We start from the raw sequence: 27642 nt of genomic DNA, 5'->3' as shown, positions 1-27642 counted from the left end.
AAATAATTTTTTAGAGAAATAAAAATTTCAAAATGCCAAATACAAGCACAATTTTAAAATATTTTTAGATATAAAATTACTCAAATTGATATTGAAGTTTCTAAACACTTTCTCTCAATTCCTTCATTTTTCTCTTTGAGGACTGGTAACAAGCATTTGTTTACTAACATTGATCAAAGGAACACATTAGTTCCTGGTGAAAATATTCCTTTAGAAAAACCTCAGCTCAGTGTTAGTGTCCACCAGAATCCAGGTTAGAGTTCACTGACATAACAACACTTTTTTTCCCTGAGAGTGTGCCAACAATCCTCAAGGTCTTAATACCTTACTTTTGTACTTATCTAGATTATTACAAAGTGTTGTGTATGGAACATATCATTATCCTTTGCTATTGTTTTGCCTTTGAAGAAATCTAAGTGCTAGCATTTACTGAGTGATTAGTACATGCTGTTCTCATAGTTATTGAGCCATTTAATCCTCTCAATAAGAAAACATGCATTATTATCATTCCCACTTTACAGAAATGGCAACTAAGGCACAAAGAGATTAACCTGCCATGGGCACACAGTAGTGAGTGACAGATTGAGATCTAAACCCAGACAGCCTGGTTTCAAGGTCTGCGTCCATAACAACAATATCATACTGCTATCCATGGGAAAAAACTATCTGGGAAAAGCCTTTGTAGTTTATCTAAAATTGGATTCCAAGTACATTATTCAAAATGTATTCAATATTTATCTTTTATAGAGCCCTTTCTAACTAGAAAAAGCAATCCAAACTTCAAAAAACTATACATACCTAATATCGTTCCTTCTTTGCTTTTGCTACTAGGAATCTAAGAACTAAGTCTGAGCTTAAATGTTATGGATTTTCTCCACTCTGATTTGTTGTTTTCTGTTTCTGTCAAGTATTATTTCACCTATCACAAGTATTTTTATTAGCCACCTCAAATCCCTTTTGTTGAATAGGTGGTATATATGTAAGCCAATTAACATCCTAAAATAATTCCTCTGCTGTGTGATTTGCAGCTTCCAATCTGCAATCACTGAGAACTCATTAAGAAAAACTGAATAGACCTATTAGAATCCTAAGGCTGCCAAAACAAATTACCACAAACTGCGTGGGTTAAAAGAACAGAAATTTATTCTCTCACAGTTGTAGAGGCCAGAAGTCTGAAATCAAGGTGTTGGCAAGGTCACATTTCTTCTGAATATTCTCAGGACAATCTGTTCTTTGCCTTTTCTAGCTTCCAGTGCCCGTTGGCATCCCTTGACTTGCGGCTGTATTACCAGGATCTCTGGCTTCATGGTCATATTGCCTTCACTTCTCTGTGACTATCTCCTCTGCAGGTCTCTTCAGAGTACGCTCATTGGATTTAGGACCCATCCAGAGTATCCGGATGAGCTTCTCATCTCAAGATCCTTAACTTAATTACATCTGCAAAGACTTTTACCCTCAATAAGCTAACATTCACAGGTTCTGAGGATTAGGACATGGACATATCTTTTTGGGGACCACAATTCAAGCTATTATATAATAGGTGATGGGAGTGGGAGGTGTCTTCCTATAAGCACACTGCAAGAGGCTTTGAGACTTAAGTTTTATGTGATGAAAGGTCCCCCTTCCCCTCCATTTCCTGGCTCTTTGCTTTGCTCTGGACTGGCAAAGTTTGCCAGAGATCTGAGTGTCATTCAGGTAAACTTCATAGATTCACAGTGTTTGAAATATTGCTTGCCTAATTTTTAAGTTTTAAAATGAAAAAAAAAAAAAACCTCCTACATTTATCCTTTATATTCATCTTTCTGAGAGGCAGTACAAAATAGTTTGCCTAGACCGTAGAAACCAATGCGTTATTATTATTAGCTTTTATTCCAAAGAATTGTTGTATCTTTTCAGAATACTTCCATTATGATAAGCTCAGCTATCTGATCCTTTCTTACAAGATTTTGCCCTAAAAAGTTTGTAAAACTTTCACATAAGGAACAGTTGAGAAGTACTGAAAATTTCAGATATCAAATAATCACTAGAGAGTATATAAAGGCATAAAGGATGTCTGTAACTGAGTGAAATAAAAATTACCATGGGTAAGTCTGAGACTAACGGAAAAGTTCTAATGGAGAGGATAAGATGCTCAGAGGATGTCACAAAAATTAAGAGACTTCCACCTTAGGTCACTGGTTCTAATTCAACTTACAAGAAAAGTAATTGAAAATCACTATCATCTAAAAACAATTAAGTGCCATCTCTGGAAAAGTTGTCTTACTCTGGTTTCCAGGTGGTAGCAATCACTATCACATTGAACACTCACTACTTAGCCATCTAAATAGAGAGGTTAGAGGATGAACGAGTCTGAAGACAGGATAAACTTCTCTTCCTTCAGGGTCCCCTGGGAAGGCTTGGCAGGTGGTAGAGGGGACATTTGGCTGGTCACTGCCTTTGCTGAATTTAATCCAGAAATCAGTGGATGTCAGTTTGGAGACTGAGATACTGACACTTGCCAGCCATTAGACCCACCTTTTCAAAGGAGAGCCTTTAGTTACAGTCTTATGCAAGATAAAATTTTAAACTACCTTTAGGAGGTATAATTTACATACCATAAAGTTCACCTGTTTTAAATGTATAATTCAAAGATATTCTGTAAATTTATAGAATTGTATAACCATTGCCTTATCAAGTTTTAGAATATTTCAGTGGAGAAATTTGAAGGAATATATATCTAACTAAATTCCATTATTTCAAAGAAAATAATACCTATAGTGCTAAGGGGTGGGGAGAGAAAGAAGACAAATAATAGGATTTCAAATTTTGATTAAACTTTAACATATAATATTAACACAACTCAATGCTATTTGAGCTGTCATTATTTAAATTTTCATTATGAATTGTCTAATATTGTAACTTAATAGATCATGTCAGAGTTCTTTATACTATCATAATGCTTTAATATAATGCCTTAAAAATAGTTGGCATTCAAATATTAAAATTACCCATCCTCAAGTTTCTTCCACATTTAAGTATTTCACATCCAGAATCACTGAAAGTTTAAATATTAATATGGAGAAATCTGAATGTGTATGGATATAGGGATGGAAAAGCCTCATCTTTCCTCCTAAAGTAAGTTCATTATCCATTGACAATAATAATAGCTAACACAAATAACGTTTACTATATGATAGGCACTATCCTAAGAACTCATTAAGTGATTAAATGTTCTTATTTAAGCCTTGCCACACTTTGCAGTTAAGAAAAGGAGGCACAGGGAGGGAAAGTAATTTGTCAAGGTTATTTTTTGAGCTCACATACCCAGCCTATCAAGCAACGAATAAAAACTTAACATGGGGCCACATGGCACTATTTCAGGTGTTTGATATCCAGACTCAGTTGTGCTCTCACCATTATTTAGGAATCTTTCCGCCCTTGACTTGTTGTATCTCACAGTGGCTAGACATCTTTATTACCTCAAAATCTGTCGCAACTTTATATTCCTTTCTTTCTGAATAGATGAGAAAAAAGTGATTAGGAGTTCCAACTCTTGAGAGATTCAATGGGACAAGAGCTAAAAACTGCCCATTGAGTTTAACAACTAGGTGGTTTTGGGTGTTTTGGAAAGAGGCATTTCAACAGAGTAGAAACATAAGTCAGCCCACAGTGTGTTGAACAGTGAATGAGATAAATCTCTCAAGAACTTGGCAATGAAGACACAGGAGTGTTATGGCCAAGGGAAAAATTGAGAACTGAGGGCAGGGCTGCCACTCACCTTTGTGGATTAGAAAGAAGTGTCTTCTCTTGGTAGGCACAGTCCTAAGGATTCATAGCCTGAAGAGGGAGAGGCACCTTTGTGCAAAGGAGATGGTTCTTCTTCCTCAGGGCAAATGCCCTCATTTGCCTTCTTGGTTGAGTATACTGTATATAGTGTATAGCCTGTAAAATTGTGGTTGCCTTGCATGAGAAAGGGTTTTTAGTGAAACTAGTTCCTACAGTTATTTTTATTTACTTAGCAATCTGGATGTAGGAATGGAGAAGGCAAATTCACTGATTCTAGGTTGAGGTTTTGCCATGTAAACATGGTAAGATCAATTACAAGGGGACAAAAGAATTAATAATACTGGCAAGTTTCATGGGTAGTGGGATCTAGAATAGATAGCAAAGAAAGATGTGGCAGACATGATTATCTATCCTTCTTATTCCATGCCAGTTGCATCACCATTTTATCTAGATGTTGAATAGCAATGCAGTAAGGGAGAGTGGACCCAATTCAAGCCATGAATCACAATTAGTTTAAACCAATCACGGTAGTCACATTCCTCTATTACAGTGGCTTTAGTGGTGGGTATGCAATCTAGCTCTACCCAAGGAGATATGAAGGAAAGTTTTCCCTTAAACAAAGATACACAGTATAAACGTACAAGTTCATTTTTCTTTCCTTTAGATGTGGTGGTACGAAGAAGTACTGCTAAGAGCTGCAGCAGCCACTTTTTGACCATGAGAGAACAATACTGAGGTCAAAGCCTACATGAGGAAATGAAAGAACCAAGGAATCTTGAGTTGTCGATGACATTATTAAAGATAAAAGAGTTATTATCATTCTAGTCTTTCTAAAATTTCTCCTTTGTCTTCGCAGAAACCACATTCTCCTTTATCACTACTGCTGCTTTTTACTTAAAAGTTACTTATTTTCTACTTCTCTCTTGAGTTTGGTCACAGATCTCTGGTTTTTCCTTTCTTTTTTTTCTCCTAGTAATTTTCAACAGGGGTGATACGTTAGTTTTAAAGAGTAAATTTTATATTACTCATACCTTAGAAATTATTTTTTGATATTTTAAAAACAGCTTTACTGAGCTACAATCCATGTACCATGCACTTACTTAAAACTGTACAATTCTAGTAGTTTTGAGTCTATCCACAGAGCTGTACAACCATGACCATAATCAATTCTAGAAAATTTTCATCACCCCCAAACAAACCCTCTACCCACTAGCAGTCACTCTGTATTCCCTTCAGCCCTGGGAAACCAATGTTCTACTTTTTGTCTCTATAAATGTACTTATTCTGTGAACTTTATGACAACTGGGATTTATATTGCTCATCACTAATCCCTAGTTCCTAGAAAACTTGCTCTCACAGGGGATTTCAATAAATACTTGTTCAGTAGTGAACAAAACAGAAGAGGTCCCTGCTCTCTTGGAGTTTACATGCTAAAGGGGAAGATCAATAAATAAAAGAAAAGAATAAACACCTAAATTTTAACTCTTGCATAGGAGAGAATGCACTGTAATAGAAGATTCTGAGGCAGCTATTTAGATAGTGGAATTAGAAGCTTCTCAGCAATAAGTTGACATTTATGATGAGACCTCCATGAATGCTGGGGAGGAAACAGCTATGGTAAGTGAATTCCTAAGAGAGGAGGGCAAGTAAAGTCTCGGAGGCTACACAGAGCTCAGTGACTTTCAGGAAAGCCAGTGTCCACAGAATACTAAACCCAGAGAAGGCTGATGAAAGCGGTGGAAAGGCAGTCAGGGACCAGGTTATGGAAGCCTTGTTAGAGAAGAGTAAGGAGTTTATATTTAGCTCAAAGTAACTGGCATGTCATTTAAGTTGTATGATTTATTCCTTGTGTAGAGCTTACTATTCAAACTGTGCTTCCAACCTGCAGTGGCAACATCACCTCTGAGCTTGTTAAAATTGCAGAATGTGAGGCACCACCCAGAACAAAAAAAGAGTCTGTACGTTTAACAAGATCCCCAGGTGATTCATATGTACATTAAAGCTTGAGAAACACTAGAGAATGGATTAGAGGTGAGAAAGAGTAGAAGAGGATGTTAGTCCAAATGAGAGAGGAAGGCCGCCTGCATGAGTGGTAGCAGAAAAGAAGAGCATACTGATTCCGATACACTTGGGAGATACATGGTTTAGGATTCCTAGCCAGCTAAATAGAGATTTCAAAATAGACAGGTAGTGATACAAACCTGGATTTCCGAGGAAAGTTTAGGATTGGACATATAGATCTGTGGGTCTACTGAGTATCCTGCTTCTGAGTTTCAAGTATTGTTTGATATTTTACAAATGTTTGCATACTGCCATCTTTACGGAAAATAAGACATGCCTTTTTGAAGGTTGTCCAAATCCTCCACCCTTTTACTTTGAGGCCCCTAGTTACTACATATCTTTCATTAAGTCCTTATTATTCCTTTTGCAAAAAAAAATTTTGAATGTTTTAAAATTAAACGCCCACGGCTGATCAACACTTTCTTCTCCATAGCCCCTTGGATTCTTCACACCTCGGTCTTAACTGGGACAGATATCCCCCAAGCCTCTCCAGTTTCTACGTACAAAGTAACTTGGAAACTACCAGGCTGGTGGGCCCAATTCTCGCAGTGTACAACCCTGTAGTCTTAAAAAAAAAAAGGATCTTTGAGCTAGAAACCAGTCAGATGAAACAACACAAAAGAAGTTCCAAGTAGGGGAAGACTACCTAGGGTCTCCCATTCCTAAGCCAAGAGGAAGAGATATTTCTTACCACTTCGAAGTGATTCTTACCACTTCCAGGAAGATTTGAAAATGAACTTAACATGTTCAACGTATTACTCTATCCATACTTGACTGTTCCCCTCACAGTGAATTTACTTCATCTGCCTGAAACACTATGTTAACAATAAGAAACTCTCAGAACTTAAGATATACATATACTCATTTGAAGGGGAGGCCGCCAGTGGGAGTAGCCTAAAGAAAAGCGAGGGGCTTGCTCCGGAGACGAGAATGGGTCAGGATTAAACGAGGTCAAGGCTGCGGAAGGTCGGCCCAGCACCAGGAGAGGGCAGGCCTCGGCGGGCCCAGGTGCGGGCCGCGTGAGTGGGCGGAGGGCCTGGGCGCCTCCTCCCCTCGCGGGACGTGCGTCCGGGGATCACTCCGGGTCCCGCTCCTCCACGCCGGCGGGGGGAAAAGGGGACCGGCGGCCGTTGCCTCCAGCTATAAAGGACGGACGTCCGCAGCTCGCCTCAGCTCGCCTGGGCGTCCTTCGGCTCCGCCCTCGCCGCCTTCCTCCCGGCTAGAGCGCCCGTTCCCGCTCAGGCTCCACTCGACCCTCTCGGGCCTCGGCTACTCGGGCTGCGGCGGAAGATGGCGGCTCCGGCGAGTCCCCCGGCTCGGGAGGCTCGGGCCCAATGCTCTGAGGAGGCGCTGGCCGCTGCCCTGGCCGACGTACCCGAACTAGCCCGACTTCTAGAGATAGACCCGTACCTGAAGCCCTTCGCTCCGGACTTCCAGCGCAGGTACAGCCCCGCACTCTCCCCCCACCCCCCCTTCACCTCAGAACCCAGCAGCCCGCCTTCCAGGCGCGGGCTCGGGGCTCGGGCCGCCCCTCGGCCCCCGGGCCTGCAGGCCACGCCCCTCGCCGCTCCGCCCCCGGCGGCCCCGCCCCCGGCCTTGGAGGGTAGCCGCTTCCGAGCCTGGGCGTCCGCGTCGAGTCCATAGTTGGGCCCAGGGGTTTCCTGCATCGTGCGTTGACAATTCTTGCCCGGGACTAGACGCAGAAGCGCTGAATAAACTTTCCTTATCCCTCTCCCCTCCCTTCGAATCAGAGGTTTGTGCCATTGAGTGTGTGCTTTAGCTCCCAGCACACGTTGCCTCAGGTTCTGATGAGGTGGCAACACCACTGCAGGTTTTGTGGACTTTCCATGCACCACAGTGGTCCTGTGAAGTAGCGTGTGCACAACACCCGCATGTGTTAATGCGCTTTTAAAACTGCAGTTTATTTAATAGCATATATTGTGATTTTATATCCAATAGGGTTCGTTCAGGCAGCTTTTCTTTACTTGATGATAATCTCAAGATTAAGCATATCTTGGTCACTTTTTTTTTTTTTATCCCGTTGGGACAACATTCTTCCGTGTTTGGCATTGTCATCCTGAAGAGGGAGAAGGGTGAGGAAAGGTAAACTTAACAGAGGCCAATTTAGCATGTAGTATACTTTCATTTTAGCTTGTTTCCTCTCTTGCTGTAGTAAATTGGCTTACCACAATTAAGTTAATAGGATATTAATTCTAGTAGTCAGCTAACTTTAAAAGGTACAGTTTTAAGTCTAAAATAGTTGTTATACTAGTTATAGTAGTTGTATTTGTGAGATAAGCATGTTGTGATTTAACGGTTTCTGCCCTATTAGCAGAGCCACTTGAGAATGAAAACTACCATGGCAACAGAGTATACCTACCCATATATTAAAGTAACAGTAAACTTCTACCTAGTTACTGGCTTCACAGCATTGGTAATGAAACATCGTTCATTGACCTGGAGTTTGGAAAAAAACAATCGTAGATCCGTGACCTGGCCTTGGCACTTACTACCTGTACTCAATTCAGCAACTGTTTATTAGGGATCCCTTATGAACACAAAGTAAGGGACACAAAGTTGAATGCATCTTATTTTAGAGCTTGTATATCCTAATGCATGTGCCTTTTTCAAAGGTGTCACCTTGAGCTGTTGCTCAGTTAATCAGATGTTGGGCCCTTAAGCCATTTAGGGAGCAACCATGTGGAATTCCCTTCAATATTTACAATATGTGCTTTCATAGTACATAATCTGCATAGTTGAAGATTGGATTTGATTTAGAAACAGTTAACATTTTAGAGCAAAAGATAGTGGCTAGAGTTTTTTGATAGACTTATTAATTATGACACTAATTTATTTGTATGCTTTGTAAAATGACATGTAAGACATTTCTAAAAGCAGAGTTGTGGAGTCTTTTGTCTACTTCCCCACATCCCCATTTTTAAAAAATGATCACGAGTAGACAGACATCCTTTGTTAAGTGTTTCTTTCATGTAATTCACTTCAACTCCACTGGGATTGAAGCAGTTATGATCCTCTTTCATGGTTTGTCAGAACTAATGAGAGAGACAAAGGCCAGAATAAAGAAGTGGGGGCAATCAGTGTTCTTGATGAAAAGGCTGGTCCAGTGGGTCCTTGTGCCTCCTCACTCTGACCTGAATTCTACTTCTGGCCTTGGTTCTGAGTAACTGCCATTTTCCAGCACACATGTTCCATTTAGGCATATCAAATGGTAATTAGGCATTTGGCAGTGGTGACTTTTACTGTTAACCTTTGAAGAGTAAAAAAACTTCTTCATAAAGTTTGGTCCTGGTTACTTTTCCTGTTTTCTGTTTATTTCTAGTAACCTACTTAGCCAGTGTGTCTTTGCCCTAACAGATACACAACCTGTCAAACGTAGGAGCAAGTATGCTTACTAAAGAGTGAAGAAAATTTAGGGTACAGATGACAATGGTATATAAAAATGGTGATGGGGGAGGCAGTTTCTTATTGATAGGCTGTCTTATTCTTCCCCAACCAATGTGTCTTCATTAGAAATTCCGTAATGTACATTCATTCTTGTTTACCTTTTCTGTAACTATAAGAATCAAATGTGAGGATTAGTGAATTACTCTGTGCTATGAAATAAAAAATTCGTACATTAGTGTGTGTGACAGGCCCTATGATGTCTCATTGATGACCTCCTAAGATGGAATTTTCCTCTTGGCTTTCCTAAAAAAAAACCGTTATTTATACCACATTTAGTTGCTATGATCATAATTCCAACATCTTAGTGTTCTAAAACAACACTTAATTGTACCCATATTACATTCCAACGTGAGTCAGGCTGTCCTCATGGCAGTCATTCAAGGATCTAGTTTGATGAAGGCTTCGTTTTGAAACATGCTTCTACAGTGTCAGTGGCAAGAAACAGAGAACATACTGAACTATGCACTGTTTCTTACAGCTTTTGCCTGTAATAATCAGTCACTTCTGCTGATACATATATTGGCCAGTATAAGTCAAATGTGACTTCTCAACTGTGTGGGTGGAACAGAAAACTGACATTTGTGAACAGCAGAACCAGCGAAACAGTTGGTGTAACACTTGTCTCTACCCTCTGTTTAAAGTTTATATAGTGACTTTTAGATATATGATAGTATTTAATTTAACCTTCATAACAAAACCACAAGGTAGGAAGGATGAGTGTTTTTGTTTTTCCTATTCTACAGATGAAGGACCTGAGATTTGGTCAGGTTACTAATTTAAGTTCATGTGGCTTGCTGCAGCTGAGTTTAATCTTTCTTTACTAGAACTGTTCTCAACAAGTTCACAAACAATGACTTCTTGGTAAGTTAGTGGATACCTCTTTCCCTTTTTTTATTGCTAGCATTTTGGACCACTTCTTGGCTCCTTGAAGCCATGATACTTTAGCTCTTGCTTTTCTTCCACTGTCTCTGGTGGTTTCTCTTCAGCCTTTTTGTGACAATTTAATATAAGATTCTCAGGGCTCTTCCCTGGGTTCCTTTATGCATTTCTATTTTATATACTTATTTTCCCTAGGCATTCTCATGCATTCCATGAATTCCATCTATGCACTCAGGCTGCCCACATCTATCTTCACCCTACATTTCTCTCCTGGTCTTAGTTTCCTGGTCTTATTTAGTAAATACCTTTATTTTGATGTACTGTAAGTACACAACTCAGTATGTATAAAACTGAACTTAAGAGGTTTTTATCCCAAGCTTGATTGTCCTTTTATACCTTATCCCATTGGGCAATATCCTCATGTACCAATTGCTCAAGCCTAAAACTTAAGATTTATCCTTAATTACTCCTCTCCCCTTCTTCTCACCTCCAAGCCTAGTGAATAGTAGCTCCTAACTATTCTTCAAGTATATGCCACTTTGTATGCTTACTGCTACCCTCCTATTCAAGTTGCTAGCATCTCTAGCCTGGTTCTCAAAAACAGCCTCAGAGTTGGTCCCCCTTTCAAATCTTCTCAACAATTCCCATGGCTCTTAAAAGTATAGCATACTCTCTTTCTCATGACCAACAAGATTCTGTGTTATCTGGTCCCTGTCTACCATTTTAGCCTCATCTTTGGACCCTCCTTCTGACTCGGTACCACCTAATCAGCAGGGGGCTAAATGTAAAGAAGTACCTGGGATGTCTAGGGGCTGTTCTATAAGGGGCACTAAAATATCAATAGAATAAATTGGAAACATGGTATCTATTTTACACAGGTACTCCTTTCTTAGATATTGAAGATTTTCATTTCTTATTTTGTATTGGCTCATAAAAAGTTAGGGGTCTAGAAGGACCACTGAATAAAAAGCAAAAGAGATCGCGAACTAGAAACATTTTCTGATCTTTTCAGAAGAGTGACTCTTAGCTGTGTAGAAATGAATTAATATGGGAACCCATTTCTATACTCAATAGTTATTAATAGAAAATAATTTTTTCCATCCCACAAAATAGATTTTTATCAAATGTTTAAAAAATATCAATTTGAAGTGTGCCAGAATATTATCCTGTCTTGGGTGCCACATGTTTTGGTCTAGCTGTGGGTCCAGCTATGCTTTTATACATCTTATTTCTTCTGCTTGATGCACACTTTGCTTCTGTCTTACAAGTTTCTGTGCATGCTTCAGGGCACAGCTTAGAGATATACTAAATGCCTTCCCTGATTTCTCCCCATCCTTAAACCTTCTCACCGCTTACCTACCACCACACTATAAGGGTGATCATCCACGGTAATGTAATTGTCTTCCTGTTCTTTTGTATCTCCCACTGAATTATTTACTCCTGGGGGTCGGCACTTGTCTATATTGTTTGTTCACTCTTATCCTCTCGGCCTGTGGAACTGCACCTGGCTTATAGGAAATGCTATAGTTTTAAATGAGCAAATGACTGAGTGGATGTCTTCTGACTGTTTTTCTCTTTTCACTCTGTTTTTCTCTTTTCTACACCAGTAAGTCTCAGGTCAACTCATCTTAAGCTAAAATGTTAAGAATGCAGGGATGAACGGACAGAGAAAAGCAGTAGATACCAGGAGTTATGTGTGACAGTCTCAGGGCAGGGGAATGTATGTTTGAGTAAAAAGCTAAAAATAACCAGAGAAAATAAATTTGTTATTAATTAGTTATTTCTAGACTCCACAGAGACTAAAGGTTTAATCACTGAAGAAATACTCAGTTTGAAGAGAGCCTGAGGTCAAATTGCATGCCCAAGAATGGGAAGAGAGATTTTTGTGAGCCCAAGTGTGTTAAATTACAATTACAGTGAACATCTCTATTTTGTAAGAAATAAAAATAGCTTTTACAATGGTATCTAAGCAGAATGAGAAAGTAGTTTGGATTTGGTGTATCAGCAGCCACACTGAACGTTGATTCTCATGGTGTAGAAATTTTATATTGTAGCCGAGTGGTACACTTTTCCTCTCAGTGTCTGCCAAGTTGTGGGCTCTGAGGAAAGTCAGATGTCAATGGTTCTAGAAGGCAAAGAAGAATTGGAATATTATAAGTTGTATCTAGCATGCTCTTCTGTACTCGTAGTAGATTCATTTACCATCTGCAGCTGAAGTCTGTCCTAACTTCACAGTCACCTCTGAATTCTTTACAGTGATGGGCAAGAGGTCCTGACCTCTTCTCATTTTCAGAATGTCTTAAAATGACTCCATGGAGCATTTGATTTAGTTAGGCCCTCGTGCCTGCTGCACCATCTCATGAGAAATGACTCTTTTTTTTTTTTTGAAGTATAGTCAGTTTATAATGTTGTGTCAATTTCTGGTGTACAGCATGTTTCAGTCATACATATATATATATATATATATATATATATATATATATATATATATATATATATATATATATATATATACATATACATATTCCTTTTCATATTCTTTTTCATTATAGGTTACCACAAGATACTGGATTTGGTTCCCTGTGCTATACAGTAGAAACTTGTTGTTTGTCTATTTTATGTGTGATAGTATCTACAAATCTCAAACTCCCAATTTATCCCTTCCCACCTCCCTGCACTGATGACTGTGAGTTTGTTTTCTTTCTTTTTTAAAAATATTTTTATTGAAGTATAGTCAGTTTACAATGTTGTGTCAATTTCTGGTATACAGCACAATACTTCAGTCATATAGGAACATACATATATTCGTTTTTATATTCTTTTTAACCATAAGTTACTACAAGATATTGAATATAGTTCTCTGTGCTACACAGTAGAAACTTGTTTATCTACTTTATATATAGTGGTTAGTATCTGCAAATCTCAATCTCCCAATTTATCTCTTCCCACCCCTTTCCTCCCCTGGTAACCGTAAGTTTGTTTTCTATGTCTGTGAATCTGTTTCTGTTTTGTAGATAAGTTTGTCTTTTTTTTTTTTTTTTTTTTAAGATTCCACATATAAGTGATATCATATGGTATTTTTCTTTCTCCTTCTGGCTTACATCACTTAAAATGACATTCTCCAGGCCCATCCATGTTGCTGCAAATGGCATTATTTTATTCTTTTTATGGCTGGGTAGTATTCCATTGTGTAAATATACCACAATTTCTTTATCCAGTCATCTGTCAATGGACATTTAGGTTGTTTCCATGAGTTTGTTTTCTATGCCTCCTCCTCTTGGTTTCAGATGCTCTACACGTTCAGAAAATCTTCTCTAGTAAAGAACTATAGAAATGATCCCTGAAAGTACAGTCTTGAGAAATGACTCTTAAAGTGGTAACTTCTTAGAAGATTCAGTCTGGCTCCCACCAGGCTGACTCTATTTAGTCAGTGAGATGGTAACACAGATCCTGTGAAATGTGCTATAGTTTTAGATTGATGAGTGTGTCATCCTAGTATTATTTAAAAGCATGTACTAAACTTCTATTGTACATTTATAGATATTAAGGGAAAACATGAAAGTGTTTTCATTGAAGAGAATTGCTGCTATCAGATACTTTTCATTCTAAAGTAAGTTTATTGTTTTATTGAAGAGTAGATTCTCTTCTTGTGGTGATGTCTGCTCATCGGTGGATGCTCACTACTGTTTGGAATCCAGATTTTTTTTGTGCTTAGTGTCCAAAAGCAGCCCTATTCTGTTTTGCTTTTAGAGTAACAGGAACCCAGTACATTGACAGGAGGCAAAAGTGCCCATTAAATGTATGCTGTTATACAACCTATGTTCATTAATTTCTTACACAGTTGACGTTGTTTAAGTTATGGGAGTAACCTATTGATTTTTAATGTTTAAAAGATCATAATAGTTTAGATCTTATATTTAGTTTCTTCACATGTAAAATGGAAAAAAAATAAACATATGGCTGAGTGTCCATGTTGCAAAGTACAAGAGCAAGATGAAGCTTGAATTTTAGCTGTCGTGATGCTAAATAGCTTTGAATACAAGGGCAAATTAGTCAACCTCTGTGAACCTCAGTTTCTTCCTCAGTAAAATACGGATTGGACCCACCTTGTAGGGATGTCTTGAGGAAGAGAAATATATGTAAAGATGCTCAGTAAATTACAATAGTTATTTAATAACCATAATATTATTAGCAAACTAACTTGTCATCTTAAATATTTACTAACATATTATTTTCAGAAGATTTTATTATTGTCTGCTTCTTTAATTCTGTATCCTGAAATCAGCCATCAGATAAATTATCTGACCAGAAATTCCCCACCACTCTTCATTTTGCTGCTTAACAACGTCTTTAAGGGGTTCCTTCTCTTTTCTAGTAGTGTGACTGTGTGAATGAGGTGAGGAGGTGGTCTTTTTAATCATAATCTAATAGAGAAAGAAAATAATATGTTTAAACTTTGATTCATGTAGTAACTTGTGGTGAAAAAGAATATGAAAACGAATATATGTATGTTCATGTATGACTGAAGCATTATGCTATACACCAGAAATTGACACAAATTGTAAACTGACTATACTTCAATAAAAATATATATATAAACTTTGATCCTTGATTTGGAGGGGAAATGATAAGGCAATTGCAAGTTTGCTACAAGTTGAAGGCACGATGAGTTCTGGGATGTAATGAGCACAAAGCTCCCTTTATTGAGAGCAGTAAATGCTAGCTCGCAGAAACCCAGAATCACTTGTCTCTTGATCTTCCTTTTCTGTCTTTTCTCTTCTTTCATCTGACTGCTAAGTGTTCATATTCTTGGGCATCAAACAGCTGCAGGGATTTTCTTCCTCCTGAACTCTGGATGGTGGTTGGAGGAAACGATCATACCGAGTTTACTAATAGCAGGAATGACTTTGAAAATAAGAAGAAAAAAATTGTAATAGCAGTTTAAAAGTTTGCAAATGGAAGAATTATCTAGTGAAGTTTGAACATATGATCCATTAATAAGAAAAAAATTTAAATCCTCTGTCTTGCCTTGTCTTTTTTCTCTTTTTTTATTTGGTGATTTCAGTTATTTTCAATATGTCTGATTTTGCAATGAGATGCATTAAAAAAAAAAAGGAATGAAATATTTATGTCCTAAGTTCAGAGTCACCTCTGAATTCTTTACAGTGATGCGCAAGAGGTCCTGACTTCTCGTTTTCAAAATGTCTTAAAATGATCCATTGAACAATAAATAACAATTAGACACAGTTTCTGGGTGTATGCCCTAAGTCTGTAATCTAAAATGTGATAATCAGAAACCAAATCTGCAAATATATTTCTTTGTATAGGTAATCTTGAAGTTTTCCAAATACTTAGCAAATGAGAAATAATTCTTTTATTAAAAAATCATATGTTGCTCAATATCAATATAACTTATTTTTATTTCATTATTGATAAACAACTAGCCACAGATTGTATTTAATTATGAATAACTGTGTAATACAGCTACATTCTCTGTTACTGAACATGATAAAATCAGTTACGCATTTAGATGTATGTAACAAAAACTGAACACACCCTCAAAGAATATCCCACAAACTGTGAGTTATTGAAATAGAGGTTTGTATTTCTCACAAAGAAAGTGAAGGTGAGTGATTTGGGCCTCAGTATTGACGCTTTATCTATCTTTCGGCTCTACTATTCTTAGCACGTGGTCTTTATTCTGATGCTTAGAAGCATATTTAGGGCTCACATCTGTCTTCCTACCAGGAGGACGAGCCAACTCACCATGTCCATTTTAACCAAGCATATGTAAGTTTACCGTAAACTCCATTGAGTTCTTTCAGTTTACAAATTGCTGACCAGAGCTATCCCATGGCATGGCCCATCCTCAGCTGAAAGTAAGCCTCATAGTCAAGGCTTTCCATTGTGCACATCTTCCTGAGAAATATCTTTTTGCCTTCTCTGGGCTCTTTCATTTGCTCCAAAAAGGAGATGATGTCTGGCTAGAGATGAAAAGTCCCAGTGAGACCATGTTGTAGTTCCCCAGCCTCACATCTGTGTGCAAATCACTTTGAGCAGAATCCAGGCATTTCCACTCCTTCTGAGAGAAGTCTGCAGGCACATCCCTCAGTAGAGTGTGCTATACTTGATCTCTATTGTTCTGGATTCTGTTCTTGGGGGAAAATACAGAAACTTTCACCTACTTTAGTCCAAAGTTAGCCACCTGGTCTGGCCCAATGAGTTGGGGAGCACCACTGTTTTCTCTTTTTAATTTAATAGTTATTTTATTTTAAAAAAAAATATGAGAATGTGTGGAGAGGAAATTAGTTCTTCAGTAACTAATAATTTTTCCATATTCTCTTGGGCTCATTCAAAAATCTGCTTTGTCTCTAAGATATTTATAGGGCTAGAAAGAATAAAAAAGAACTAACTTAAGATGTCAATTAATTAATGCTTAGTCTTTAAAACATGACTTATCTTTTGTTACCTAACTGCATACAAGTTTATAGGCTTTAACATTATGCCTTTCTATTCTTTTTTTTTTAAAGCTTTAAGTTGTGTAAATTTTGTTTTTCAGAACATATCAGCTACAGACTTATCATATAAATAGAAGATTTTTCACCATTCAAGTTCATTGTTTCCTCTTTGACAATAGACTAAAGAGCAATTTGTGGAAGAATATGATTCCTCTTTGATGTCAGAATAGATCAGTGATATGTCTGGGGTCATATTAGTTTTTTTTTCTTAAGAGATTATAGGTCTGTTGTCCATGATCATTTTAGTTCCTTTTTGGAGGTCATGAGTAACTAATGTGTGAATTATCATTGCTATTTTCATTGTTTTACAATCTTAAGAGAATTGGTTATTATTCCAGGATTCTGGAGAATCACAAATTCATGTTCATCATTTCCAAATTTTTTCCCCTCCAGTTCTTATCTTTCAGCATTAATAATTTCTGATACTTTTGTTTGCTTATTTGTACATTTTTTTGGTTTACTTGTGGGAGTCTTCCATTCTTTTGACCATTACAGTTGGCAGAGCTATTTTGGTTAAGTTGTGCTTGTTAGTGATTGGACCGTAGTGAAGCTAATGGGTCTCTTTTTGCTTCACTTCCCTAAGCTGCCTTTTATTGAAAACTGTCTGCAATCCATGAAGTATTAGGTGAACCTCTACTCACAAATATGACACATAAACAGGAAATACAGAGAAACAAGAGTGTTACCAAAACTGAAGTTTGATTGTAGCAGGTTTAAAGTGTCTTTAAAGTTAGAAGACCTTTAAAAATACAGTGAATTTAGAGAATTTCAAGTTGGGTTAGACTAGATTAAAAAAAATATTTTGAAATAATTAAAGACCACAGGAGGTTGCAGAAATAGTGCAGAGAAGGCTTTTTGTACTCTTAGCCAAGCTTGCCCAAGGGGTAATATCTTGCTTAACTGTATTGCAGTGTCTAAACCAGGAAATTGACATTGATACAATCTGCAGACCTCATTCAGATTTCAACAGTTTTTACATGTACTTCTTTGCAGTTTTATCACAAGTATATATTATTTTAACTGCCACTACAATGACAATACACAACTGTTCCTTCACCACAAAGAAACTCTTTATTCCTTTATACTGTTCCCACTCTCTCATCCCTAAACTCTGGCAATTACTGATCTATTTTACATCTCTATAATTTTTTAATTTTTGAATGTTATATAAATCAAATCATAGAACATGTAATCTTCGGAGATTGGCTTTTTTTCCCCTTCACTCAGAAATTGCCTTTGAGATCTATTCAAGTTACATATATCAATAGTTTGTTCCATTTTGTTACTTAATAGTATTCCATTGAATAGCTGTACCACAGTCTGTTTAGTCATTCACCTATTGAAGGACAACTGGATTGTTTCCAGTTTTTGGCTATTAAAAATACTGCAATAAAGCTAAGGTTTGGGTACTTATATGTGGGTGTTATTTCTTTGGGAGAAATAGCTAGGAGAGTAATTGTTGGGTCCTATGACAAGTGTATGTCTAGTTTTGTAAGAAACAACCAAACTATTTTTCATGGTATCTGTACCATTTTGCATTCCCACCAGGAATGTACGAGGGATCTAGCTTATTTACATCCTTCCCAGCATTTGTTATTACACTTTTTTTAATGTTAGTTGTTATAATAGGTATGTAGTGATAGGCCATTGTGGTTTTAATTTGCATTTTTCTAATAGTTAATTATGTTGAAAGTATTTTACAGTGTTACTTGCCATCTGTATATCCTCTTTGGTGAAATAGCTCTTCATGTCTTTTGTCCATTTTCTCACTGGATTGATTTTTCTTTTTTTTACCTTTGAGTCTTGAGACTTCTTTATGTGTGTATTCTAGAGACAAGTCCTTTGTCAGATATTTGTTTTGCAAATATTTTATCCTATTGTAGTTTGCCTTTTCATCTTTTTAACAGGGTCTTTCATAGAACAAAAGTTTTAAGATTTGATGAAGTCCAGTTTATTGATGTTTTTGTTGTATGGATTGTGCCTTTGTTGTCACGTAGGAGAGCTCTTTGTCTAGCTCTAGGATCTGAAGATTTCCTGTAACGTTTTCTCCTAGAAGTTTTATTGTTTTACATTTTACATTTAAGTCTATGATCCATTTTGAGTTGATTTTTGCTTAAGGTTTAAGTCGAAGTTTTTTTTTTTTTTTTTTATTGCCTAAGAATGTTTGATTCTTTTTTAAGATCATAAACTGTGACAGACTTTTATTGGGGAGCCACTTGGCCAAGAATAAATTAGTGTTTAGTCAGGTCTCACTGGAATAGATGAACAATGACAATTTTAAGTATATTATAGTTTATTGAAAGAAGAGAGAACTAATTAGCCTGTCAGGTTTTTGTTTTTTTTTAAATTTCTGAGATCTTATTTTAACGTTAGTTATTATCATAAGGCAGCCCCCATAAACTTTAAGAAGCAGGGGAAAAATAATTTGTAAAAGACACAATAATTTATTCTCAAGTAGTTATTTGAGAGTTTTCCAGTTTTTTATTTGCATATTTTTATCATGTGATAGCACTGTTTTGATTTATATTCAAACATAATAGATATTAATCTGCATAGATTGAATTTGTAATTTTAATTTGACTTTTCAAGGTTTTTCTTGTTTCATGTCCTTTACTTAGAACCCCACTCATTTTAGCATATATTCTCCAGTTCTACATTATAAAAAAATACTGCTTTGAAAAACAGTATTTCATTCTTTCAACGTGTTTGTTTATTTAACTTAAACAACAAATAAATCTCGAAAGATTTTTGTTATACTCTCACTTGTAGGAATGAATTTGTTTAATCTTATCTAAGGTAATTTAGTATTTCCCAAGATTAGTTGCTTTTTATCTACCTGAAATTAGCCTTTGGTTTTATTTGAATCTTAATATTTACTTTGATGTTTGTCAGGATTCATTGTGCTATTAATAATTAGAAATCAGAACATGTCAATTTCCCAACCAAATTGGTTAGATATTATGAGATGAAAGTTGTTAGTACATTTATTTGGTGAAATCTGGAAAGTTTATGAATAAGAGAGCTAAAAATTTACCTACTTCAAACAGAAAAGTAAAGTGGAACTTTTGAGGATGTGTTCATGCTACAATAATTACTAGTTGTGATGAGTCTAAGGCACTAAACATCCAAAAGAGACGTCTGCTAGCTCTACTGATAATAGGTTATCATCATCATCATCACAGTAACAATTTTTATTACAATTTATATGTACATCATTTTATGTGCCTTAGGTTTGAGATTCTGCAGTTTTAAGAAGCTCCCAGGTGATGCTAATGCTGCTGTTTCCCAGATGATATTTTGAGTATCACATCAGGGCATGGTCCCAAAGCTGAGTTAATAATGGGCCAAATTAATTATAAGTAAATATTCCAATTTTTTAATATATATACATATAAATACATAGATACTGGTATAACTAATCCATATATACTAGTATAGTTAACTGGGATTATTTAATTTTTTAATGGTCACAATGATTTTCTAACTTATTTTAGGTAAAAGAAGATTTTTTAGTATTAAAGTTACTTTTCTTACAGATTCACTGTTTTACTGTTGCATATGAGTCTTATAAGATAGAGAAAGTGATCCCATAGAGTAAATTACTCTCCACACATGGTGTTCCGGGGAGTACACAGTTGTCCGAGTCACAGACTCTTTCCTTAATTTGCTATTTAACAAATCGATTTTTGACTTCCTCTTTGTCCCAGGCATTTTTCTGTGTGATAGCAGAACAAATATAAGTTTCCTGCCTGATGGGAGCTCTAACTGGGGAGATGGACAAGAAAACACAGTTATAGTGGATATTTGTGCATAAAATTCACTGTAAAACAGATGAAAGTGTATCCTATTCTGTAAAGGAAGGGGAGTGTGTAGCACGAAGGAGTTCATTTGAATTGCTTTGAATTCTAAAAATTAATTCTCTGTAAAAGAAGGACTGGGTCTTGAAGAATGTGAACAGAGTCTATGAGACTTTTTTTGGAAAGAGTCAAAAATATGGTAGCTAATACACTAATCTTTATTAAAACTACAATTGGCCCTATGAATCTGTGAGTTCTGCATCTGAGGATTTAACCAACCATGGATTGAAAATATTTGGAAATAAAAAATTCCAGAAAGTTCCCCAAAGTAGAACTTGAATTTGCTTTGCACTGGCAGATATTTACACAGCATTTACATTGTATTAGGTATTATAAATAACCTAGAGATAATTTCAAGTATATGGGAGGATGTGTGTAGGCTACATGTACATACTATGTGCTATGACATCTTACATGAAGGACTGGAGCATCTATGGGTTTTGGTACCTGCAGGAAGAGGGGTCCTGGAACCAATCCCCCACGGATACTGAGGGATGACTGCATAATAAGTTATTTTTGACCTTTACATGCTTTCGTTGCTTTTAAGTGGAAGTTTATTTGCAAAAGTGAGTCAGTTGCAACGTGTGCTTATGTAAGAGTTGCCACATTGTGTAAGGACTGAAGTCTCAAAAATAGTTTATAAGTCATATTTGATAACATCAGTATGTTTCTTTATAGCAGATAAGCCCATTTTGGAAGGGATTGTGGACTATTTTTAGAGGCAATGAGGCAATTCCTGAGTAAGGCAAGGACACTTATTCCTGAATGAGTCAGGGGGACATTTTGACTATTATCACCCAGTCAGGAAGTTTGCAGAAATACAAATGAATGCTGAGTGCCTCTGCCTGGCCTCACCCTAAGTGTATCAGCTAGATCAGCACTATCCCATAGACATATAATATGAGCCACGTATATAATTTTAAATTTTCTATTAGCCACATTAAAAAATTAAAAAGAAACAGATAAAATTAGTTTTATAATATATGCTATTTAAACCAGTGTATTAAAAACTATTACTTTTTCAGCATTAAAAAATTACTCATGAGATATTTTACATTTGTTTTTCATACTCAGTCTTTGGAATCTGATGTGAATTTTGCACTTACAGCACATCTCAATTGAGACCAGCCATATTTCAAGTGCTCAGTAACCACATGTGGCTAGTGGCTACCATGTAAGAGAGTGCAGCCTTAGATTGTATATTTCAGTGAGGAGCTTTATAAAAAAAGTTGATATGACCCATAAAGACATTGAAGGGGAAGATTAAGGGGAGGGGGGAGGGGGAGGGGGGAGAGAGAGAGAGAGAGAGAGAGAGAGAATAGTTTAATTAGCCTTGATAACAGAGGTAAGTAGATCCATAGAGCTTCTGATTTTGCCTGAGAGAGTCAGGAATGATTGCCTGGTGACTTATTTTAGACTTGAAAAGAGAGAAATGGATGGCATCTTAAATGTAGACATGGAGATATGCCACATACTTCATTAGCCTGGAGGTGTCTAGGTAGCCACATTTTCCCCCATTTATTTGTCCACACTGCCCTTTTCATTTAGTTGATTCGTATTTATGTCATATTTTCATATGCTGCATGCATTACATCTGTCCCATGAAGCAAAAACAAACACAAAACAAAATAAAAACATGGGTCAGCCAAAGTAAATGTGGTCTTTCTCAATAAAGTAACTGAGATCAGGTGGCTGCTCTATGCTCTAATAGTCCTAGACCTTTCGGGATATGCCAACCTCACTTTGACTCAGCCCAAGTGACAGCTGTTCCTAACTGCCTTGTCCCAAGAATCTTGCTACGTGCAGCGACTCATTATGACTTGCATTATTCCTGAGTTGGTCTCAGCTTTTATAAGAGAGGAGGGTTGGAAGGATGCTCCTTGATCACTCATCAAACTGTTGACAATAGTTTGAGTGTGTGTGTGTGCACAAACATATGTGTACCTTATGTTTTATGACCTTTACTTCATAACTTGCTTTTATTTCCTTTAGATGATAATTTCTTCAGTTTAGACTTTTTGATTCATTTTGCACCTACTCACTTTGCATACTTAATAGTTATCTTTGTAATAATAGCTAAAACCATCACTGTTTATAAAAGTATTTGCCTTCATGAGCAGTCCATCAGATTCTTCCTATGGGGTGCCATTTTCCTTCTCTTTTTAGTCTTGTGTTTTCCACACTGTAGCTGCTCACTACATGCTGACTCATTTAGTATCCCCACAATGCTGGGTGTGTGCTGTGAATTTAAGAAGAGAAGAATATATTTAGGGAACATGTTATTGTCTTTTAGGTGCTTTCCATAGAGTTCAGAGAAGAGGTTTGCCCTGAAGGGGTGCTTTGCAAATAGGTACTGACTGGGGGGTCTAGTCCAGCTTGTTCTGTGATATTAGAAATACAGAAATATTTATTACCATAGTTGTTGGAGGGTCCCTAGAAACGCTTGAAAGTAATTCTTCTATCATGTAGTGGCCTGTGGTGGGCAAAACCTTTCTCACATACAGCTTAATCTTTCTCGTGTCTAATGCTACTTGTGAAGAAGATTGTAATTTGTGCATTGTGCTTTTATCAGGTTGCTGTTCCCAATGCAGTTAGTGTAATTTTTCATTTCCTAACAGACCTCGGGCAATTCTGTTTAACATGCTTTCTATTTCAGAACATTCTCCTATTTAAAAAACTCCTTTTGCCTCAGGCCCAACGTGCTTTTACAGCCAGGCCACTAGTAATTTCTATCCTTGCCGGCTTCATTCACCTTCACTGTTAAAATTCTATATAGATTTCCTAGGAATGCCTTTTTGGGTGTGTTTACTGCATAGCAAATGCTGAGACACCTGTGCCTTCTATTTGTTGATATCACTGTGGTACACAAAATTATTGTTTCATTTCTGTTACTGAGAAGATGACATAACCTTGTTTTTAATTTTATTGCAAACCTTAGTTTTCTAGATTGTAAACCAGACTTTGCTTTCTTAATGAATAGAGTTCTAACTTTCCATCTGAACTTTTAAAGTCATCCACAGAATTTTCTTGAACCACAGAATTCATGCTAGAATAAAAGACTATTTAAAAGCTATTGTTTCATTTAATAGGCAGCAAATTCCTTTTTTTAAGGTGTTATCTTAAAAGTGAATGAAACAAATTACCTGGATTGCCTTCGCAAAGGATCATGAATTAAGCTTGATTTTGGCTCGAGATAAGACAGCATTCTCAGCTGAGGTTCTTAAAGCTGCTTAGGGGTTCAAATTCTGAAATAATGACATCCTCTTGAGGGATTTAGGTTTTTAATGGGAAAGTCTGGTAAACAGAGGTGTGTAAGAGAAAGCCATTGTTCTCTCATCATTGCCACTGATGACTTATACCAAGGTAGCTTTTGAAATATCTATATAATAATGTCAAGGTTTTCTGGCAGTTCTCAGAAATAAATATGGACAGAGACTTAGGGCTAAACTAAAATTAGAACTCTGGCCATGCTATAAATATGTATTATGCATTTGTATATATCATATGTATTAAATGTGTGCATCTGTGTGTGTATAAAATGGCTTTTTTTTTATCATGTCTGAGTTGAAATAAATGTTTTCCCATTCATTGTGCTGATATCTGTGTACAAACACGGGAGAAAATGGGGATTTCTTTTCTTTGGGGATAGTCATCATAGTGTTAAAAAGGAGAAAGGAAGAGTACTTCTTTTTTGGGTTATAGTTTGCATTTTAAATTTCATTGCTTTTCCTCTCAACTTCCATCTGTGTTGACATTTGGGAATTTTGTCGTTGCTCTTTCTCAAGTGGAGTGGAACAGCTTAAAACAGAATTTACACTTAGAGATACAACCCAGTCTCTATCATGTCGTGATTCACTCTGGGTCCCGATACTTTTTCTTTGGCTCAAAAAAAAAAAAATGAAACATTTGATTGAGCAAAATATTTCTAAAACTTATAATGCTACTGATTATTATATATTATTAGCAATGATTTTTGCACTAATGGAAACTTCAGGCTGAAAATACAAGGATAAATATTAGTTTTAGGCACTTGATACTTTATGGCATTCAAAGAGATGTTTTCATACAGATATGTTGTTAATTAATTGCTATTTATTAATGTCATTGTGGTTTTATTTTATTTTAGTTTACTTTTGATTAAGATTCAATTGTAATCTAGGAAATAATACAATTGTGGACAAGCCACAAATAACCAGATTGGGTTGCTGTATGACTTTCGTTGACTCTATGCTCCACTTTTTTTTTTTTTTTTAACTTTCTAAGTCCCAGTCACTTGGCATTTTCTGTGCATGTGTGTGTGTGTGTGTTTGTGTGTTTGTGTATCTACATGTGTGATATCTTTGCTGAATCATTAATGGCCTGGACCTCCATCCAGTGACTAAGTAGGCTTCGCTGATTGATTCTGGCTTTGGTCAGTTTGGTTTGCTATAAGAGAGTACCATAGATTGGGTGGCTTAAACAAGAGAAATTTATTTCTCACATTTCTGGAGGCTGGGAAGGCCAAGATCAAAGCACCAACAGATTCATTCTCTGGTGAACACTCTTTCTGGTTCGGAAATGCCTGTCTTCTTCTTGTATCCTCAACTGGCAGAGAGAGGAGAGAAGGAAAGGAAGCAAGTTCTTTCTAGTCTCTTCTTATAAGGACAGTAATCCCATTCTTGAGGGCTCTGCTCTCCTGATCACATCCCAAAGGCTCTGCCTCCTAATACCATCACAGTTGGGGTTAGAATGTCAATATATGAATTTGGGGGATGCGCAAACATTTAGTCCTTAATGTTTCCCTAAGATTTTTTTCTAGCTGTTACTGTGATGGATTCTTTTAGAAAAAGAAATAGTTTTTAGGTTTTGAACAAAGTATGTGGCTGTGTGTGCATGTGTGGTATTTTCCAACACTGTTAGGCAATATAGTAGAAGCTCATTGTTGTTTCCTAATGAAGCCATCAGACTAGTGATCATTTAATGGTAAAATCACTTTTAATAATGAGGACTACGTGATTGAATTTAGGTAGTAGTAGATCTTGGGGGCCATTAAATTTAAGTACTGTGAAAGGTAAAAAAAAAAAAAAGAAATAGTAAAAGTCTTCCAAAATTTGTTACCTTCAAATTGGAAAAACTGGAATCATTAAATGTCCCAGGATTCCTGGGAAGTAAGGCAGGGGCCTGGTTATAGGCAGATAAAAGTCATTCAGTGAGTAGCATGGGAAGAAATAGTTACACTATTTATTTCCTTAAATTGAAACAATTATAATGACTTTTCTTGGAGAAAAAAGAATAATATTTATGGGAAGTTCATGTACAATCCGAGAAGGAAAAGATACTTCAAGAGCATTTACTGCATTTTAGATTTTCTTCCAAGAAGTAGCAATAAAAACAGTGCTTACTCCTGATTGAACAGATACGAGTGGTTGTCATATCAACAATTAAGTGTTCACTTTAATATTGTTTTTGACAAGATTCTAAGCCACTTCTTTTCTTTTTCTTCCTGGCCTAGTCATCAGAAATCTGCAGGAGTACTTATGAAGAATGAAAGGATGCAAGTAATTTATACTAGATTTCTTTATGTTGTCCTGCGATTTTTCAGTGTAGTGCAATGTAGTAGAATTGGTGTGTGTTAGTGAGTCTGTTACATAAGGAAGTATTTGTTTCTTGAGTGAATGAATTCATGCAGAGTAGAGACCCTACACATATATTTCTATATTGTCTTAATAAAAGCTAACTGGCAGTTTCAGAGACAAATATACATTTATTAGATACTAGCCGTATTTTGTAGTAACTGAGACTTTTATCCTGTTTTCTTTCCTTCTGTTTGCTTTCTCTGTTTCTGTTCTATGGCCTTTAATTGCTTTTCTGGCTAGTCAGCCAATTAGAAGTAAAGTGATATTGTTAATAGCTGATAATAACTTAGTGTTATACTCTTATATATTATGTGCATTTAAATGATGGTGTTTGTAGGCTGATCCAAGATCAGCCATTTGAGAATTTATGAATGTTTCAGCTGTCAATGGGAGAATTTTTTTTTTAACTGATATATACTCATATGTAATGTTGGTTCTTAAAAAGCCAAACCAAACAGGAATAAAATCCCCAGAAAAACATAAAATCATGAACTACCTGGTCACTTTTTGGAGACCACCTAATTTCTAATTACAATTGACCTTTGAACAACACAGGCTTGAACTGCACTTGCCCACTTACAAGTGGGATTTTTCCCCCTAGTTAATACTACATTACTACAGGATCCGAGGTTGGTTGAATTTGCCAACAAACTCTGTATACTGAGAAACCCAATATAGGGAAGGCCAACTATAAGTTAACTTGCAGACTTTCTGCTGTGTGGAGGGTGGGCACCCCCAACCCTGCTGTCCTGTTCAAGGGTGAACTGTACTCTTTTCTAAGTAAATACACTAGGCAGGAGAGAACTGTAATGAGGGAAATCGCTGTATTAACTAGCCAGAGGCCGCAAGATAAGTCCCAGAATGGAGAATGATAGGAGATAGCTGAAGTCCCTTAGAAATTTTTGCTTTCTCTCTCTATCAGTGAAAATAGCCAAGAATAGTGTCTCCATCATCTGTGGATCTTGTTAAAATGCAGATACAGTAGATCTGGGGTGGGGCCTGTGAGTTTGCATTTTGAACAAGTTCCCGGGTAATGCTGCTGGACCAGAGTTTGAGTAGTAAGGCCAAAGAATGCATGAAATTGTTGACTAGATGGTCTACTTTTCCCCTCCAACGTTTATCAGTTTTTTTTTCTTCCTTTCTTTTCCTTCCTCCCTTCCTTCCTTTATTTTCTTTCTTTCACCTTAGTTGCAAAATCAACATTTACTTATGTTTTCAATTAAATCAGTCTTTTAGTTTATTGTAAGAATCTGAACTTATTTTTTTCTGTAGTGTTTGTAATACGTAAAAATACATCACTGCCAGTCAAAGTCTTGCAAATTTTTCAGCTAAATTTAGATTTTTTCCTTTATCTCTGTTTCACAAATTAAGGAGCCTGTGCTGTTCTACACTGAGTGACTCTTCTAAGATGGTAGAATTTCTCTGTATAAGTGCTTAACTCAGTTCTAGTAGTCTTCACATCGTACTAAAATATCCCATGTT

The 27642-nt window shown here is 36.6% G+C and overlaps 1 protein-coding gene and 1 pseudogene across 2 annotated transcripts in view; one reads left to right on the top strand and one right to left on the bottom strand.

Moving 5' to 3' along the window:
* Window positions 1–6830: 6830 nt before the first annotated feature.
* GBE1 (1,4-alpha-glucan branching enzyme 1) overlaps window positions 6831–27642 on the top strand; it is a 243448-nt gene continuing 222636 nt past the window's right edge. Inside the window, exon 1 of one of the 2 annotated variants that reach the window (XM_074361438.1) lies at window positions 6831–7268. In XM_074361438.1, coding sequence (XP_074217539.1) covers window positions 7117–7268 — 152 coding nt within the window. In that variant the 5' untranslated portion in view covers window positions 6831–7116. The remainder of the gene's footprint in view (window positions 7269–27642) is intronic. The other variant, XM_074361439.1, reaches the window with a different exon arrangement.
* LOC123616038 (small nucleolar RNA U3) lies at window positions 13384–13526 on the bottom strand (annotated as a pseudogene).

The sequence above is a fragment of the Camelus bactrianus genome, chromosome 1, assembly GCF_048773025.1.
Source record: "Camelus bactrianus isolate YW-2024 breed Bactrian camel chromosome 1, ASM4877302v1, whole genome shotgun sequence".
In the NCBI taxonomy this organism is placed as follows: domain Eukaryota; kingdom Metazoa; phylum Chordata; class Mammalia; order Artiodactyla; family Camelidae; genus Camelus; species Camelus bactrianus.
The sequence above is the reverse complement of the archived record's forward strand: the minus strand, read 5'-3'. Positions and strand labels throughout refer to the sequence as shown.